Source organism: Scyliorhinus canicula, chromosome 3 (assembly GCF_902713615.1).
Source record: "Scyliorhinus canicula chromosome 3, sScyCan1.1, whole genome shotgun sequence".
Taxonomy (NCBI): domain Eukaryota; kingdom Metazoa; phylum Chordata; class Chondrichthyes; order Carcharhiniformes; family Scyliorhinidae; genus Scyliorhinus; species Scyliorhinus canicula.
Window position 1 is genome coordinate 130479834 of NC_052148.1, and position 16214 is coordinate 130496047.

The window sequence follows — 16214 nt, forward strand, 5'->3', positions numbered from 1 at the left end:
TTTGGACCCTCTCTTTCAGCTAATGCCTGGTGCTTAAAACTCTCACCAGCCAGCCTGTGAAAGTTTAATTTCTGATTAAAAGGCTGCAAACAGACTCTCTCTGTAAGCAGCCTGTGAATGCGTAACCCTTGTTTGAAAGGCCGAGGAAAGCCCAAGCTGATATCTCTCCTGAGATCTCTAGAGGTCTTGAAGAAAATAGCTTTTTATCTCTCTCTCTCTCTCTCTCTCTCCATTGCAATTAGATCTGTCCTGCACAAAGAGCAGGGCAACGATCGAGAGGTGGAATGGGTGGAAAATCTCCTTTTACATTCCCGGGCAGAGAATTCTAATTTTATCTCCGTGGGTTTGAGAGCCAATCTGGTAGAGTTCAGTCTAGTAAAATTGACTCCCCAGAGGAAATTCTACAGCATGCGGGGTCTAGTTGAAGGCACAAGCCAGTAGGACTGACCCAACTGGTGGATTTCAACGTTTCGTGTCCCGGGAAGATAGCTGATTACAAAGACTACAACCTCAGCAGCAAAGATACATATTTCTCATTCCCATGTAATTCACCATTATTCTGATTCTTCCCTTCCCCACTGTGTGTTTGTGTGGGTAGAGGTGGGGTGGCAAAGAGAGAATAATTAGATTAGCAGGCTCTTGTTCTATTGATAGAGCTAAGAAATAGGAAGGGTGCAGTAACATTGTTGGGACTTTGCTATAGGCCTCCGAAAAGCGAGCGTGAAGTAGAGGTACAAATATGTAGACAGATTATAGAACAATGTAGGAGCAATAGGGTGGTTGTGATGGGAGATTTTAACTTCTCCAACATTGAATGGGACTCGTGTAGTGTTGGAGGCGTAGATGGAGCAGAATTTGTAAGGAGCATCCAGGAAAGTTTTTTAGAGCAGTATGTAAATAGTCCAACTCGGGAAGGGGCCATACTGGACCTGGTATTGGGGAATGATCCCGGCCAGGTGGTTGACGTTTCAGTCGGCGATTACTTTGGGAATAGCGATCACAATTCCATAAGTTTTAGAATACTCATGGACAAAGACGAGAGTGGTCCTAAAGGAAGAGTGCTAAATTGGGGAAAGGCCAACTATAACAAAATTCGGCTGGAGCTCGGGAATGTGGATTGGGAGCAGCTGTTTAAGGGTAAATCCACATTTGAAATGTGGGAGTCTTTTACGGAAAGGTTGATTAGAGTGCAGGACAGACATGTTCCTGTGAAAATGAGAGATAGAAATGGCAAGATTAGGGAACCATGGATGACGGGTGGAATTGTGAGACTAGCTAAGATGAAAAAGGAAGCATACATAAGATCGAGGCGACTCAAAACTGATTAAGCTTTGGAGGAATATCGGGAAAGTAGGACGAATCCCAAACACGCAATAAAGAGGGCTAAAAGGGGTCATGAAATATCTTTGGCTAACAGGGTTAAGGAAAATCCCAAAGCCTTTTATTCGTATATAAGGAGCAAGAGGGTAACTAGAGAAAGGATTGGCCCACTCAAAGACAAAAGTGGGAATTTATGCGTGGAGTCAAAGGAAAAGAGTGAGATTCTTAATGAGTACTTTGCATCGGTATTCACCAAGGAAAGAGACATGATGGATGTTGAGGCTAGGGATGGATGTTTAAATACTCTTGATCATGTCGGCATAAGGAAGGGGGAGATGTTGGGTATTCTAAAAGGTATTAAGGTGGACAAGTCCCCAGGACCGGATGGGATCTATACCAGGTTACTGAGGGAAGCGAGGGACGAAATAGCTGGGGCCTTAACAGATATCTTTGCAGCATCCTTGAGCACGGGTGAGGACCCGGAGGACTGGAGAATTGCTAATGTTCTCCCTTTGTTTAAGAAGGGTAGCAGGGATAATCCAGGGAATTATAGACCTGTGAGCTTGACGTCAGTGGTAGGCAAACTGTTGGAGAAGATACTGAGGGATAGGATCTATTCACATTTGGAAGAAAATAGACTTATCAGTGGCAGGCAGCATGGTTTTGTGCAGGGAAGATCATGTCTTACAAACCTAATAGAATTCTTTGAGGAAGTAACCAAGTTAATTGATGAGGGAAGGGCTGTAGATGTCATATGCATGGACTTCAGTAAAGCATTTGATAAAGTTTCCCATGGCAGGTTGATGGAAAAAGTGAAGTCATATGGGGTTCAGGGTGTACTAGCTAGATGGATAAAGAACTGGCTGGGCAACAAGAGACAGAGAGTAGTGGTGGAAGGGAGTGTCTCAAAATGGAGAAAGGTGACTAGTGGTGTTCCCCAGGGATCCGTGCTCGGACCACTGTTTTTTGTGATATACATAAATGATCTGGACGATGGTACAAGTGGTCTGATGAGCAAGTTTGCAGCTGATACTAAGATTGGTGGAGTTGCAGATAGCGAGGCGGACTGTCAGAGAATACAGAAAAATATAGATAGATTGGAGAGTTGGGCAGAGAAATGGCAGGTGGAGTTCAATCCAGGCAAATGCGAGGTGATGCATTTTGGAAGATCTAACTCAAGAGCAGACTATATGGTCAATGGAAGAGTCCTGGGGAAAATTGATGTACAGAGATCTGGGAGTTCAGGTCCATTGTACCCTGCAGGTGGCAATGCAGGTCGATAGTGGTCAAGAAGACATACAGCATGCTTGCCTTCATCGGATGGGGTATTGAGTACAAGAGTCGGCAGGTCATGTTACAGTTGTATCGGACTTTGGTTAGGTCACATTTGGAATACTGCGTGCAGTTCTGGTCGCCACATTACCAGAAGGATGTGGATGCTTTAGAGAGGGTGCAGAGGAGGTTCACCAGGATGTTGCCTGGTATGGAGGGTGCTAGCTATGAAGAAAGGTTGAGTAGATTAGGATTGTTTTCATTGGAAAGACGGAGGTTGAGGGGAGACCTGATTGAGGTCTACAAAATTGAGAGGTATGGACAGGGTGGATAGCAACAAGCTTTTTCCAAGAGTGGGGATGTCAATTAGAAGGGGTCACGATTTCAAGGTGAGAGGGGAAAAGTTTAAGGGAGATATGCATGGAAAGTTTTTTACGCAGAGGGTGGTAGGTGCCTGGAATGTTTTGCCAGTGGAGGTGGTAGAGGCAGGCATGATAGCATCATTTAAGATGCATCTGGACAGATATATGAACGGGTGGGGAACAGAGAGAAGTAGACCTTGGAAAATAGGCAACAGGTTTAGATAAAGGATCTGGATCGGCGCAGGATGGGAGGGCCGAAGGGCCTTTTCCTGTGCTGTAATTTTCTTTTGTTTGTTTCTTTATTACTGCCATTACATGTTTATCTCCAACTTTGGGCAGGACCAAGACATATGTACATGGTCGGCCGGTCCTCTCCCACAACGCTTGCAAATATCCACCACTCCCTCAGACCCGGCTTATCCTTGACCTCGCCAGGTATGTCCTGTGCACCACCTTTAACTGTGTTAACCCCAGTCTCACACAAAATGTTGAGCCGTTCACCCTCCGCAACACCTCGCACCATAATCCCTCCTCCAGCGCCAATCCCAGCTCCTCTTCCCACTTTAGCCCCCTCCAACAATGTTGAACACTCCAGAATCCTCCCATAAATCACTGAGATGACTCCTCCCCCCCCCCCCGCCCCCAACCCCATCACTGACAACACCCCCTCCAACAGCGAGGAGTGCAGTGTCACCGAAAACGTCAGGAAAACCTTCCTTGCAAATTCCCACGCCTGCATACACCTAAAAGGTTCCCCTGTGCAGTCCCAAACTTCTCCTCAACTCTTCCAAGCTCGCAAACTGCCCTTCCAAGAATAGGTCTTTCATTTTCACCACTCGCTGCTTCTCCCATCCCCGAAACCTAGCACCTATCTCAATAGCTCAAACATATGATTCTGTCGGATCGGCATCAACCTCTACCCCGCCCTTAACTTAAAATGCTGTTGAAATGGCCTCTATAGCTTCAGCATGGCCGCCACCACCAGACTACCTGAATATTTCCCTGGGGCAAACAGAAGCAACACCCGCATCCCAACCCCTACAAAATCCTGCCTCAAGGTTTGGCAGACCACTGACTGTCTCCCTCTATGAAGCACCGTCTTCTGAATCCTCGCCACCTTACCTGCCCAGACAAACGACAAAATCAACCATTCCAATCCCATAAAAAATGCCTTTGGCAAGACTGGTCAACACTGGAATAAAAATAAACACCAGGGCAAAGCATTCATCTTTATCGCCTGCACCCAGCCTGCCAATAATAGCGGGAGCCTGTTCACCAGGGCCGTATGATTCAATTTATGAAGCTGGGCCCAATCCTGGGCCACCTGCACCGCAGATACCTGAAGTGAGTAGTCGCCACACGAAATGACAATCCCCCCAAGCCAGCTCCCATCCGCAAATTACCAAAAAGTACTCGCTCTTTTCAAGATTCAATTTGTATCCTGAAAAGGTCCCAAATCACTTGAGTAGCCTCATTATATTCCCCCACCTTGGAAACTGGGTTAGAAATATACAACAAGAGGTCATCAACATACAGCGACACCCTATGCTCCATCCCTCATCACTATTCCCCTTCACATATCTGAGCTCCTCAGCGCAATGGCCACGGGCTCTATCGCCAGCACAAGCAAAAGGGGGGGACCTGTGGCATCCCTCCCTCATTCCCATAGACAGCTGAAATTATTCTGAATTCACCTCATTTTTACAAACACTCACCTTTGGTTCCTTATACAACAATTTAACCCACGCCACAAAATTAGGCCCAATCCCAAACCGCACCAACTCAGCAAATAAATAACTTTACACTACTCAACGTCTTTGGCAAGAATCCTGGCATCCACGTTTAACAGGGATATTGGCCGATACAATCCCACTCCCCCAGGTCCTTATCTGTTTTTAACAACAGTGAAATAGATGCCTGCCCCATTGTCTCTAGAAGTGCCCCGCTAGCTACAGCATCTTCAAACATCTCCCCCAAAAGCAGCACCAGCCTATCAAAAATTTCTAAAATTCACCCCGGAACCCATCTGGCCCCCTAGCTTTATCCGTTTGTATTTGCCCTACAACCATCCAAATCTCCTCAATTCCCCACTGAGTCCTCCTCTTCCACTGCAGGACATCCCAGCCCCTCCAAATACCTCCTCGTATCCGACTCATTCCCCGGGGGCTCCGACCTATACAACCTCTATAAAACTCCTCAAATGCCCTATTCACCTTCTCCGGTGCAAATACCAGCTCCCTCACCCACCCCGGACCTGAACAATCCCCTGGGATGCCGCCTGCCGATGGGGCTAACCCAGCAGCAAACGACTGGCCTTCTCCCCGTACTTGTACACCACACCCGTCGCTCGCCTCACCTGGAGCACTGCTTTCCCTGACAAAATGTCAAACTGCGGCTGCAGTTCCTTTCTACTGGCCAAATGTTCTGGAATGGGATCCTCTGCATACTTCCTATCCACTTCCAAAGTTTTGCCTGACAACCGCAGCTGCTCCTCTCTTGCCTCCCTATTCACTAGTGCCTCAACCGAGATGATCTCTCCCCATAATAAAGAAATCAATCCTTGAATATACATTATGCACTGGCGAGGAAAAAGGTATACCCCCTATCCCCTGGGTGCAAGGACCATCACAGATTTGTCTGTCCATCTCCTTCATAAATGCTTACACCCTTGCCCTGCCCTGCCACAAGGGGTCAAAGAGTGCGGCTCAGATCAATCCCCCAAGATTAACTAATGCATGTCCAGGCTCGGGGTGGCCGCTAACATCCTCTTCATAAACACTACATCATCCCAATTAGGGGCATACATGCTTACCAACACCACTAACCTCTCCTCCAAAGCATCTGTTACTATAATGCATCTGCCACCACATTCTCCATCTGAAACCTAACTCTCACCTCACTCCAGTTCACTAGCAAATTTTGCTACTGAGGTGACCCCCACCAGAGTCCTCTCCTCCCACATACCTAACTGAACAATCAACAGTAATGCCCATCCCCCCACACCCAACCCTTCTAAACAACCAAACATGCTAAACACTAAACTAAGGGGAAAAGAAACCCTGACCCATTATCCTGCTGTCCCCAAACGGTCCCCTCCCGACCTTAACATAAGAAATCAAAGTCCAAACTCAGTTCAGTCCCAGTCCTTCAGCCCTCTCGAATACATCTACCTCCACCAACACCTCAAAAAAAAAAAAAAATAAAATAAAAAAATTATCCTTGGAGTTAAACGAAACTCTCAGCTTCACCGGGTAGGACACTTCAAACCACACATCACTCTTGTAAAGCGCTGCCTTCACCCTATTAAAATCTGTCTGCCTTGTTGCCAGCTCCACTGTGACTTCCTGGTATATATGAATATCGCTCCCTTTCCAACTCGCCTACCGATTCCGCTTGGCTCATCTCAAGACCTTTTCCTTCATCTGATAACTGTGAAAATAGGCTATCACAGCTCTTGGTGGATCATTTGTTTTGGCTTTGACCGGAGCGACCGATGAGCCCTATCCAGCTCGTAGAGGGAGGCATTCTTCTCCACCCCCAACAATGTGTCAAACATCCCAAAAAGCACTCCTTCGGCTTCAGGCCCTCCAGCCCCTTAGGCAGTCCCACAATCCGAAGGTTTTGCTGCCGTGACCTATTCGCCAGGTCCTCCACTTTGGCTCTTGGCCCTCAATTACTTTCCTCCACCTACTGCAGCTCCTCTCCCATCGAGGTTAGCTGGTCACTGTGCCAGAAGAATGCCTTCTTCACCCCCTTCAATATCTCACCATGCTCCTGCACTGTCTCTGAAGTCTTTCCAAAAGCCTCCTTTATTGGTGCCAGCGTATCTTCCACCAACTGTTTTGAGCATTCCCATCGTCTCCTTCCCAAGCTGCTCGAACTGTCTCTTGAACTCCACCGCCATCACCTCAGCCAGCGTGTCCACCAGGTGCAGCCAGTGAGCTTGCTCCCTCTATCTTTCCTCCCAAAGAATGCCGCACTGAATCTGGGTCCGCAGGCAGACTAGCGCTCGTTTGTTTTTACTTTACTAAAGACAGTTTATATAAAAATTCCCCCCAAAACTGCGTGAACGGGGCCAGAAAATGAGAACTCTAGCGGGAGCCACCCAACATGCGACCTCCACCTACATGTCAACACCGGGCGTTCACATATGATGAAAATAATGGGAGGAGCCAGGTCTGCCTGTGATTTTTCAATATTGCTGTAAGATTGAGTCTGACAAGATAGAAGGATTTTCAGGTTGTTTCTTCAAAGGTCTGCTTGGAGAACAACAAGTAACCCTGATTGCTGACTTCATTAATGAGTGGATTCAGACCTTTGTTTTGAACTTTGCTTTTTTTGGAATATAGAATTTGTTTTAGTGGCAGGTGTTGATAGTGAGTTAAAGTTTTTCCTTTAATTTAAGAACTTTAACTATTTCTTTGTTAATGTTGTTGATTCTGTGTTTAAATTAAAGCCAGTTTCAACATAAAAGACACCTATTATTCAGAACCATCACTCCTGGGGTGAAGCATCTTTTCCTCAGTTTTACAAATTGCAAAATGTTTGGGGTTTCACGTCCGGTATCCCAACACACATTTGTTTCTGGTGCGGCTCGTATCCTAACAATAGCACGTATACCTTTTGTTCAGGATGATATTACTGCATGATTTTTAAAATATGAATATGTAGTTGACCCTACACAAAGTGACCCTCAAAAGGAGTAAGATGTAGGTTGGGCTAGATAAGGATGGAGTTGCCTTCCTTAATGCAGAATGGGGAAAGAATTGTTTTTTTACAGCAATCCATCCGCTTCATGTTTTTTTTAAATTAATTTTTGGCTTTTGATTCAAATTTTAAAATTAACTACATTCTCAGGATTGTTAGACCAAGCCTCTGGATTACAAGTCCAATAACATAACCCCTGCACTGACTGTAGTGTAGGCGTTATTTGCTCGAATTCAAACTTGTGACCTCAGAACTGCTTGTGCAGGACCGTAACCACTAATCCTCTGTTCCCATTAGCATTGAAGCATACTGAAACATAAAGTACACTTTTCATACTCAGTCTACACAATCTAAATGTAGCCCACCAAGGCACAGTTCTGGGTAAAAATATTGAGACTAAGGTTCCCAAATAAAAGCTGTGCAGAAAGGCATTAGGGAGGCTGGTAGAGCCTGCAGCTCATCTGAAATATTAAAATAGGCTGACTCTGAAAACTATTGTGTGGGTATCGTTCATCGGTATACTTTGCGCTCCTGGCTGAGATCTTCCCTATCGGGAATATCTGAAGCTAGTAAGTAGGACACGAGCGAATAAGGCAAGTAATAAAATTTAATTCAGAAAGAATCTGATCACTGAAAAAAGTAAGCACAAGAAAGGTGAATAAATGCATAGCTCCCCCTTGTAGTCTTCAACTATGTTTTAAACATCTGCATTGTTTTTGCCTGTATTATTTTGATTTCCTGACGCATTGGTTTAAATGTGTTTTCACTGCTGTGCACGCTGGCTAATTCAAAGGTACAAAAAATCCAAATTACTGAATAATATGCTATTACCCTTGAAGCTTTATAAGCCATCTAATTACAACATTATTTCAATTGCTTAATTTGAGTTACTGGATAATTCAATGTTTTTCCAATTCAAAAAACAATTTTGAATTATCAGCTTACTGCATTTTAAAGTCGTATCCTTTGGCTCTATTTTTATCGTTTATTTTGAAACGGTGGACTAGTTTTTCTTAATGTATACAGTTTATTATTTTGAAAACTTCAATAAAGGAAAGTTCCTTCCTTCACCTTAACTGTGGTGTTTGAACTTCTTTATTTTTCTTATTATTCATGTCCTTTAAACTTTATATATCTGGGCCGATTTAGTTCAGTTGGCTGGATAGCTGGTTTGTGATGCAGAGCGAGGCAAGTTCAATTCCCATACCAACTGAAGTTATTCATGAAGACCTGCATTCTCAACCTTGCCCCTTGCCTGAGGTGTCGTGATCCTCCGGTTAAATTACCACCAGTCAGCTCTCCCTGTTGAAGGGGAAAACAGCCTATGGTCGTCTGGGTCAATGGCAACTTTACTTTTACTTTGTATATCAGCACTAGATTGAAACTTTGCATCAGTAGTAATTCTCCGGTTGTTTGATTTCACCTGGAAGTTGTTTGCATGAAGGATTGTTCAATATAGAAGTTGCCCAGTAAACAAAACCTTTTAGTTGGCTTTGCAATCCATTGTTTGTTTCTGACTATATGCAATAGCAAACTGTAATGGACATTATTTGTTATGTTTCTAGCAATAATAATTATTAATGCTTAAGAGAGGACACCAATGATGAGGCATATTTGAATCCTAAAAAAGCAACCAGCTTACCACAGGAAGTTTTTTCAGTGATGTTGACCAAACACTTCATGCATGCTATGAAAATCCGGAGGCAAGAAAGGTGGCCCAACAGCAGTGTTGTCTCCCAAGCCAATATTCCCAGTATTGAGGCGCTAATCACTCAAAACCATTTCTGTTGGACAAGGCATGTTGTCCATATGCCCGACACCAGGCTCCCAAAGTGTCTGCTCTACTCCGAACTCGGTCTCAGCAGGAGACTCCCAGGAGGTCAGCAGAAACACATGAGCGATATCCTCAAGGCATTCCTGAAGAGATCAAACATCTACCACCTCTTGTGAGTCCCTGGTTTTTGACCAACCAAAAGCAGAAGGTTTATTTAGGAAGATATCAAGCGCATGCAGAGGGGAAGTCTTACTTGGAAGCATGCAGAGGGGAAGTCGAGGTATCAGAGCACATAAAACTCTGCCCAACACTTCAAGCACCACCTGCATCGCATGTAGCAGTTTGCACATTAAGCATTCGGGTTAGCAGCCAACTCGGAACCAATCGGAGCAGAGTGAAAGCAAGTCATCATCAATCCAGTGAGTCTATCAAAGAACAGTGAATGTCAGCTTTTTCACACCTTTAGTGCCTGGGAACCATTTTTACCAAGAGGCCATCCTTCATGACCCAGGCCATCCGAACTTCGCGACCCACCATTTATGCTTACCTTTAATGTGACAGGTGAGCGTTTGGTCCACACGATCTAACTTGCTTTGTCATTCAATATTACATTTCTGCTTAGGACTTCAGCTGATGATTGAAGTTCTCACTGCATCCATTGAAAAGAATCAAAGGGTTGTCTTTGAACTTGTCATGCTTAGTTTCCAAATGCCGTTTTAGGGTTTTAATCTTTCATTTCTCAGTATTTCCTTGCATATAACACACATGAGCTTTGTTTCCTGATTTACATTAGAGAGGAAAAGAAAAGTTGGATGAAGAGAGAAAGATGAGGCAGAAATGGAAAAAAAACCTTCAATAATTAAAACTGAAGGGATGAGAAAGAAACATGACTTGCTGATGTTTTTCTGTGTACCTGAAACAAGAAACCTACTGATCCCAGAAGTATAGAATTCCGGTAACAATTTGGGGATTTGAAAATAAATGTAAAAAATTTATAACAAGAGGAAAATACAACTTGAGCACACAATATTTAGTTATACATTATTTGTTTCCACTCTGCTGTGGAAATCCAAGAATATTCAGAAAACAGACTACTGTACTTTGCAAAGACTTTTCTGGCATGACTGGGTTGCTCATTCCAACTTTTCACCTTTTTTGAGCACAGGAAGTCTTCCCCAAAGAGCCAACACAACTCAGTTTAACATTGTTCCTTAAATAACCTGTTTCCCTTTCATCTTTGATTCCTCTGTCCTCAGTATCTCTTTGAACTTAACTTTTCCAAAATATAAAAATCTTTAATTTCTTTCCTCTTGTCATTTTGGGTAAAATAGAATTGAATAACCTTCCTTTGTTTACTTATGAAACCGTTGCAAGTTGTAAATACCTTTACTTGAAATTTAACAACTGAAAAGACAAGTCCCTGTCTCCTAAAGCAACTTTCTAAACTCAACTCATTTTCTTATAAATCCATGCTGCCTTGGCTTTTTATTACAAATGCATGCATTTAACACCTCGATCCCTTTTATCTCACCACTCTTCCAGACAAGTTGTCTCAATTAATTTTTTTCCAGATTAATTAAATCATTTACACGCATACACAAATGCACAGTCGTCTTTACAGACTAAAACAATATTACCCCAATTTTTTTAATAAATCGTCCTCACACCATGAAATAGGTACAGCAACTGCACCATTCAGTTTGAATGATGAATCGGATGGTGTGCAGCTTTTGGAGGAGAGAAGGTATATCAGACAATGACATCCAGATTTTCACATTTCACTTTGCTGAGGTTGTGGGAAATTTGAATACAAAGCAAGAAATATGTACTGCCTAATGTTGACATAAAAGGTGGAAAAGATTAAAAGGAAAATGATGCATGCTAGTTCAAACCAGATTGTATTTTTAGATTTTCTTTAATTCTCAGTTTGTCCACGACTCTGAGAAACTCTTGCCTCTGGTTGAGTATATGAATTTTTTCAGTACAAAGTATTCCTCGATGCATTAATATCTGAACATTGCATCACTTATAATAATTTTAGGTATTCTCAAGTGATTTGACAGGATTTAATTTTTCAAATATATTGGAAGCTATGAAGTATGCGCAATTCAACTGTGATCTAATTTCTTTAGTAAACCTTTATAAGATGCCATATGCTGAAAATCCACAAAGTAAAATGAAAATATGCAGAGCAGTATTTTCTACATTCACCTGCAGCAGCTGATCAGGAACTATTGGAAAACAATGTTTGCCATGGTGTCTGGTGTTCGGACAGAACAATATTCTTGCCTGTCAAGTTAAATGATGAGCTAATTCCTTCGTTAAGAATCTTGGTTGCATATATTGTATTTCTTTCCTGAGGCTATCATTTGTTTAGCTCTTAGTGTTGAATCACTGTGAGTAGAAATCAATTGTACAAAATATATATATAATGCTGTGAAAACTTTGGGTTAAGCCCATCTGTAAACAGATCCAAGTTGATTCAGCAAAGGTGGAAACAAAATGGTTAGTCAATCGATCATCCCACGTCGCTCATCTTTTCATAGAGGCTTTAGTTACTCAGTGATCAGAATGTATAAACTACCTCCACGTGGAGTGTTTGAAGCAAATAGCATATAGATTAATTGAAGGGGAAGTATGATTAGGGAGAAAAAAATAGAAGAATATGCTGATAGGGTTAGATGAAGTAAAGTGGGATGAGGCTATTGTGGAGCATAAATACAGACATGATGCTTCTGCTGGGCATGACGTTTCTGTGCTATAAATTATATGCAATAAAGCAATTATCAGCCAGTTTAATTTTTTGAGTAATGTATGAGCCTTTTTTTTTTGAAAATCTTCTGGCATGTTCTTTTCCAGAGCTTTGTTAATCTTCGCTTAACATTTTAGCCCACAGCACCAGTCATCTGCGAATTTTTAACAATGATGGCAATTTGCCATACAGCAGTACCTGAGAGGGATGGTGACAAGATAATCTATCAAGCGTCATCCCCAGGTAAGAGTTAATGCCCAATAGGTGAAATGAATTGTGCTGCATATTTGTATGCTATACAAGAGCTTATACTGTTAAAAATGTGTTTTCTCTAAAATAGTGTTAATTGGGAATGACATAAGACAATGAAAAACTAAAGTTCCATTGTGTTAAAATACTTAACCAAATTTATATTGGTAATGGTGTGAATTAAGCTAATAGAGCAGCCAAATTGCATTTCAACATGGCCATTTGTACTAGCGCTGTTTGAACTTAGATTCTGATATGTGACTGGCTTGGAGGTTACCCTACTGAATCCTTTCTCTCTATTATGCAATTATAGATTTGTATACCCTTGCAACTACTTACAAGGAGTCTCAATTATACATGGCTTAATCGTGGATCGCCACTGCACCAATCCAGTATGACAAATAGAATGAGTATTGTGTCACTAGAACCAAAGTGTGTCATACATAATTATGATGAGTATGATAAAATAGGCTCCAATCCAGGCTTTAACCACCTGAGTGTGTGACCTTGTCACAGGTGTTGCCTTTTGGATGAAACATTAAACCAAGGTACTCTTCCGGTGGACACAAAAGATTAAATATCACTGTTCCGAGGACAGATTTTTCCTGGCCAACAATTGTCCTTCAATAGATGTTATCAAAATATGATTTTAAATAATTAATCCCATTTGCTTTAGGCGACTGGCTGCTGCATTTGTTTAATTAACAATTGCTACAACTCAATGGTAAGACATTGCTTAGGAAGTTCCTGAAGGTTTGTATGGTGAAATATAAATGCAACTCTTTTTTTCTTGGTTGTTTGCCAAATTAATTATTTGATGAACGTGAAATCTAGCTGTTCCTTTTCTGATTACTCTATAGATCTTTAAAGCATCCAGTATATATGCTGTGAAGACTGGCTTTGAATGCTCTCTCCAAATCTAAAAATCTATATCAGTGATCATGTTTTTCAGTCATGCCCCTGAATTTTCCACATTACCTGCAATCTGGTTGGTAATGTGGAAAATGTAATGCAGGGCAGCACTATGGTTAGCACAGTTGCTTCACAGCTCCAGGGTCTCAGGTTCAATTCCCAGCTTGGGTTATTGTCTGTGCGGAGTCTGCATGTTCTCCCAGTGGCTGCGTGGGTTTCCTCCCACAGTCCAAAGATATGCAGATTAGGTGGATTGGCCATGATAAATTGCCCTTAGTGTCCAAAAAGGTTGGGTGGGGCTACTGGGTGGAGATGTGGGCTTAAGTGGTTCAGACTCGATGGGCCAAATGGCGGCTTCCTGCGCTGTAATTTCTATGATTCTATGATCTAGTTTGTTTCTCAAGTACTTTAGATCATTATGTCAAATAACCTGTTCCAACGTAAACTGTTGATGGTGGATGCTCCATGTGACATTATATGTCTTTGCATAGTTCATGACAAAATCTTGAGTACGCTGAAAGGTGCACATGGAACTGTCCCGATAGTTTATGCAGCAGCCTGGCAGAGATGAGGCTGATGCTCTTTGCATGAACAGAGTTTATTGATGACAAGAAACAACTGGTCTCGCTGCCCTGGAGAAGTGCTGAGCTGCTGCTCCAGCCTTGTATCTTTACTACATAGCTCCACGCTATATTCCACCTGTGAGGGGAGTCCACCCTCTGAGGTGATTAGCCACTCCGTCGGGAGGTCACCCTCCTCTGCTATCTTAAAGAAGTAGGCACCTCAATCCACTATATCCCACCCCCTTTAACCTTTTTATGCATTCTTCAGAATAAATCTACTCAACACAATATATTCAACGCAAATATTATACATGCAGGTTAAACATTTAAAAATCAATGGAGTGGTTGTTCAATAATGAGATTGTGAGCCTTGCATTTAACATAACACTTCCACGAGCAGGCTTCAACTATGCAAATTTACAAATATAATCTTGCATGAGATTCTTCCATGCAGGCTTGCTGCTTTCCAAGTGCTGTCCTAGACTCTGTGCTGACTAAGGATTACGTGTTTTACTTATGGTCAGTGCCACTCTCCAGTCCTCTATTGATCCACTTCTCTGTCAAGTAACTTACTTTACAATCCATGCAGGTACCTTCATCACAATACAACACAGTGTGATGTCTTGACAACTTATTCACAAATTCGGTCTGTCACTTGTGAAGATGATGGTAGTGGTATTCTGTTTCTGGTACTTTGGGCATGTGATAAAGTCTCTTCTTGTTCCAGCATTTCCAGTTGCATCTTTCCCGTCAACCATGTAATCACATTAGCTCTGGTGCATAATTATTAGTTTGACCATTTCAACAATCTTATTCTGGGATGTCAGTTCAGTTTCTTCTGTGTACTGCATCAACCAATCTTGGGCATGATGAGCTTGTATTGCCATACAACCATGTTCTCCTCTTCCTCTTTCTCTCTCTCTCTTTCCCCCCCGCCCCCAAAAGTTTAATACTCTGAACATCTGTGTTCTTCCTCTGTTACAGTGACTTTCTTCTGGCCGCAATTTTCTCTTGCCAAAAAGGATCACAACCATTCTCTAGTTCCTCACTCCGCATTTGCAATCCGTTCAGTTTGTCTGTCTTTGAGTCTCTTTCAAGGTGAATCCAGCATTCTCTCTAACAACGTTTGTTCATGGTCTCTCCCTTCTCATCCTCTGCATGGCTTTTGACCATTGCCAAGTTCCTTTTTTTGTGGTTGCGTCGACCTCTACTTATTCATTCATCATTTCTTCCACCTCCATATGTCCCAATAGTTGTGTTCTTCTATTGGGTTTGTCCACAGCTATGTCCTTCACAGCACCCTAAACGCAAGGACAGTTTCTGCAGAATGCCCAATTCTCAAGCTCATCAATATTTTCCCCACAATTGGTAGTTGATCCTTCGATCAGATCTCCAAACAATTCCCATTAATGGCTCTTGTAAACTTCCATCTGCCAATGTTCCTCTTCTCGATCTTCAATACTCAAAGCTTGGTTAATCTTCAGATTGGAATTTCCTCTTCTTAATCCCTAATGTTTCTCTCTAGTGAGGTCATATTTGTAACCTCTATTTGAAATATGGCAGCTCTCTGTTGTTGAGCAGTGAGTGAGTTTTTTTGAGAACCTCAATGTATTGTGTCTAGTCAGCATTTTGACTGTTTAAAGCTTGGTTTGTAAGGCAAGGAGTTTAACAACCCCCTTGAACAAATCCTATTTAAATTGATCCATCTTATTTTTAAACTAGTCCTCTAGTAGATGATTCAGGATGTTCTACATGAACACCATGGATTATATCATTGTGTTTCACTCTGAGACTAGCAGTTCTCTCACTTGTCACAAAATTGATGACCTCCATTATAATGGGATTTCCGTGGCTCTACTCGAGTTCCATTCTCTGACCTCTTGTTGGGTTCAGCTTATGATTTTTCTCTCAACCCCTCAACTGGCTCTAATTTTAGTTCCCCTTCTGCTGGCTGGTAAATGCTGCACTCTTTCTTGCTGACTTGATAGACTTTCTAGCCGCTTCCACCTTTGCCAGAGTGACTTTGATATAGCTGGGCTGTTTCTCGTTTACATCACGGCCACAAACGCTGAACTAATTTCCTACTTACTGTGGTTTTCGGGTAGGGTTACACTATTCTTTTTCCTTCATTCATAGCTCTTCTTCTGCTATGGTTTGTCTTACTTTCTGACTGATTACAGCTTTACCATTTGCTTGTAGTTCATTGCTAATACTTACAAGCAATTTCTCGTTACGATACAAAGGGACGGAATGCAACTAAGCCTTGTTGCCTTTAGCTCTTCGGTGTTCTGTTGCCTATTTCA

General features: G+C 42.4%; 1 protein-coding gene across 4 annotated transcripts in view; it reads left to right on the forward strand.

Moving 5' to 3' along the window:
* Positions 1–16214, forward strand: part of atp8a1 (ATPase phospholipid transporting 8A1) — a 433224-nt gene that overhangs the window by 186951 nt on the left and 230059 nt on the right. For all 4 annotated transcript variants that reach the window (XM_038791303.1, XM_038791304.1, XM_038791307.1 and 1 more), the window contains one exon: positions 12325–12430. In XM_038791303.1, the coding sequence (XP_038647231.1) occupies positions 12325–12430 (106 nt within the window). The remainder of the gene's footprint in view (positions 1–12324; positions 12431–16214) is intronic.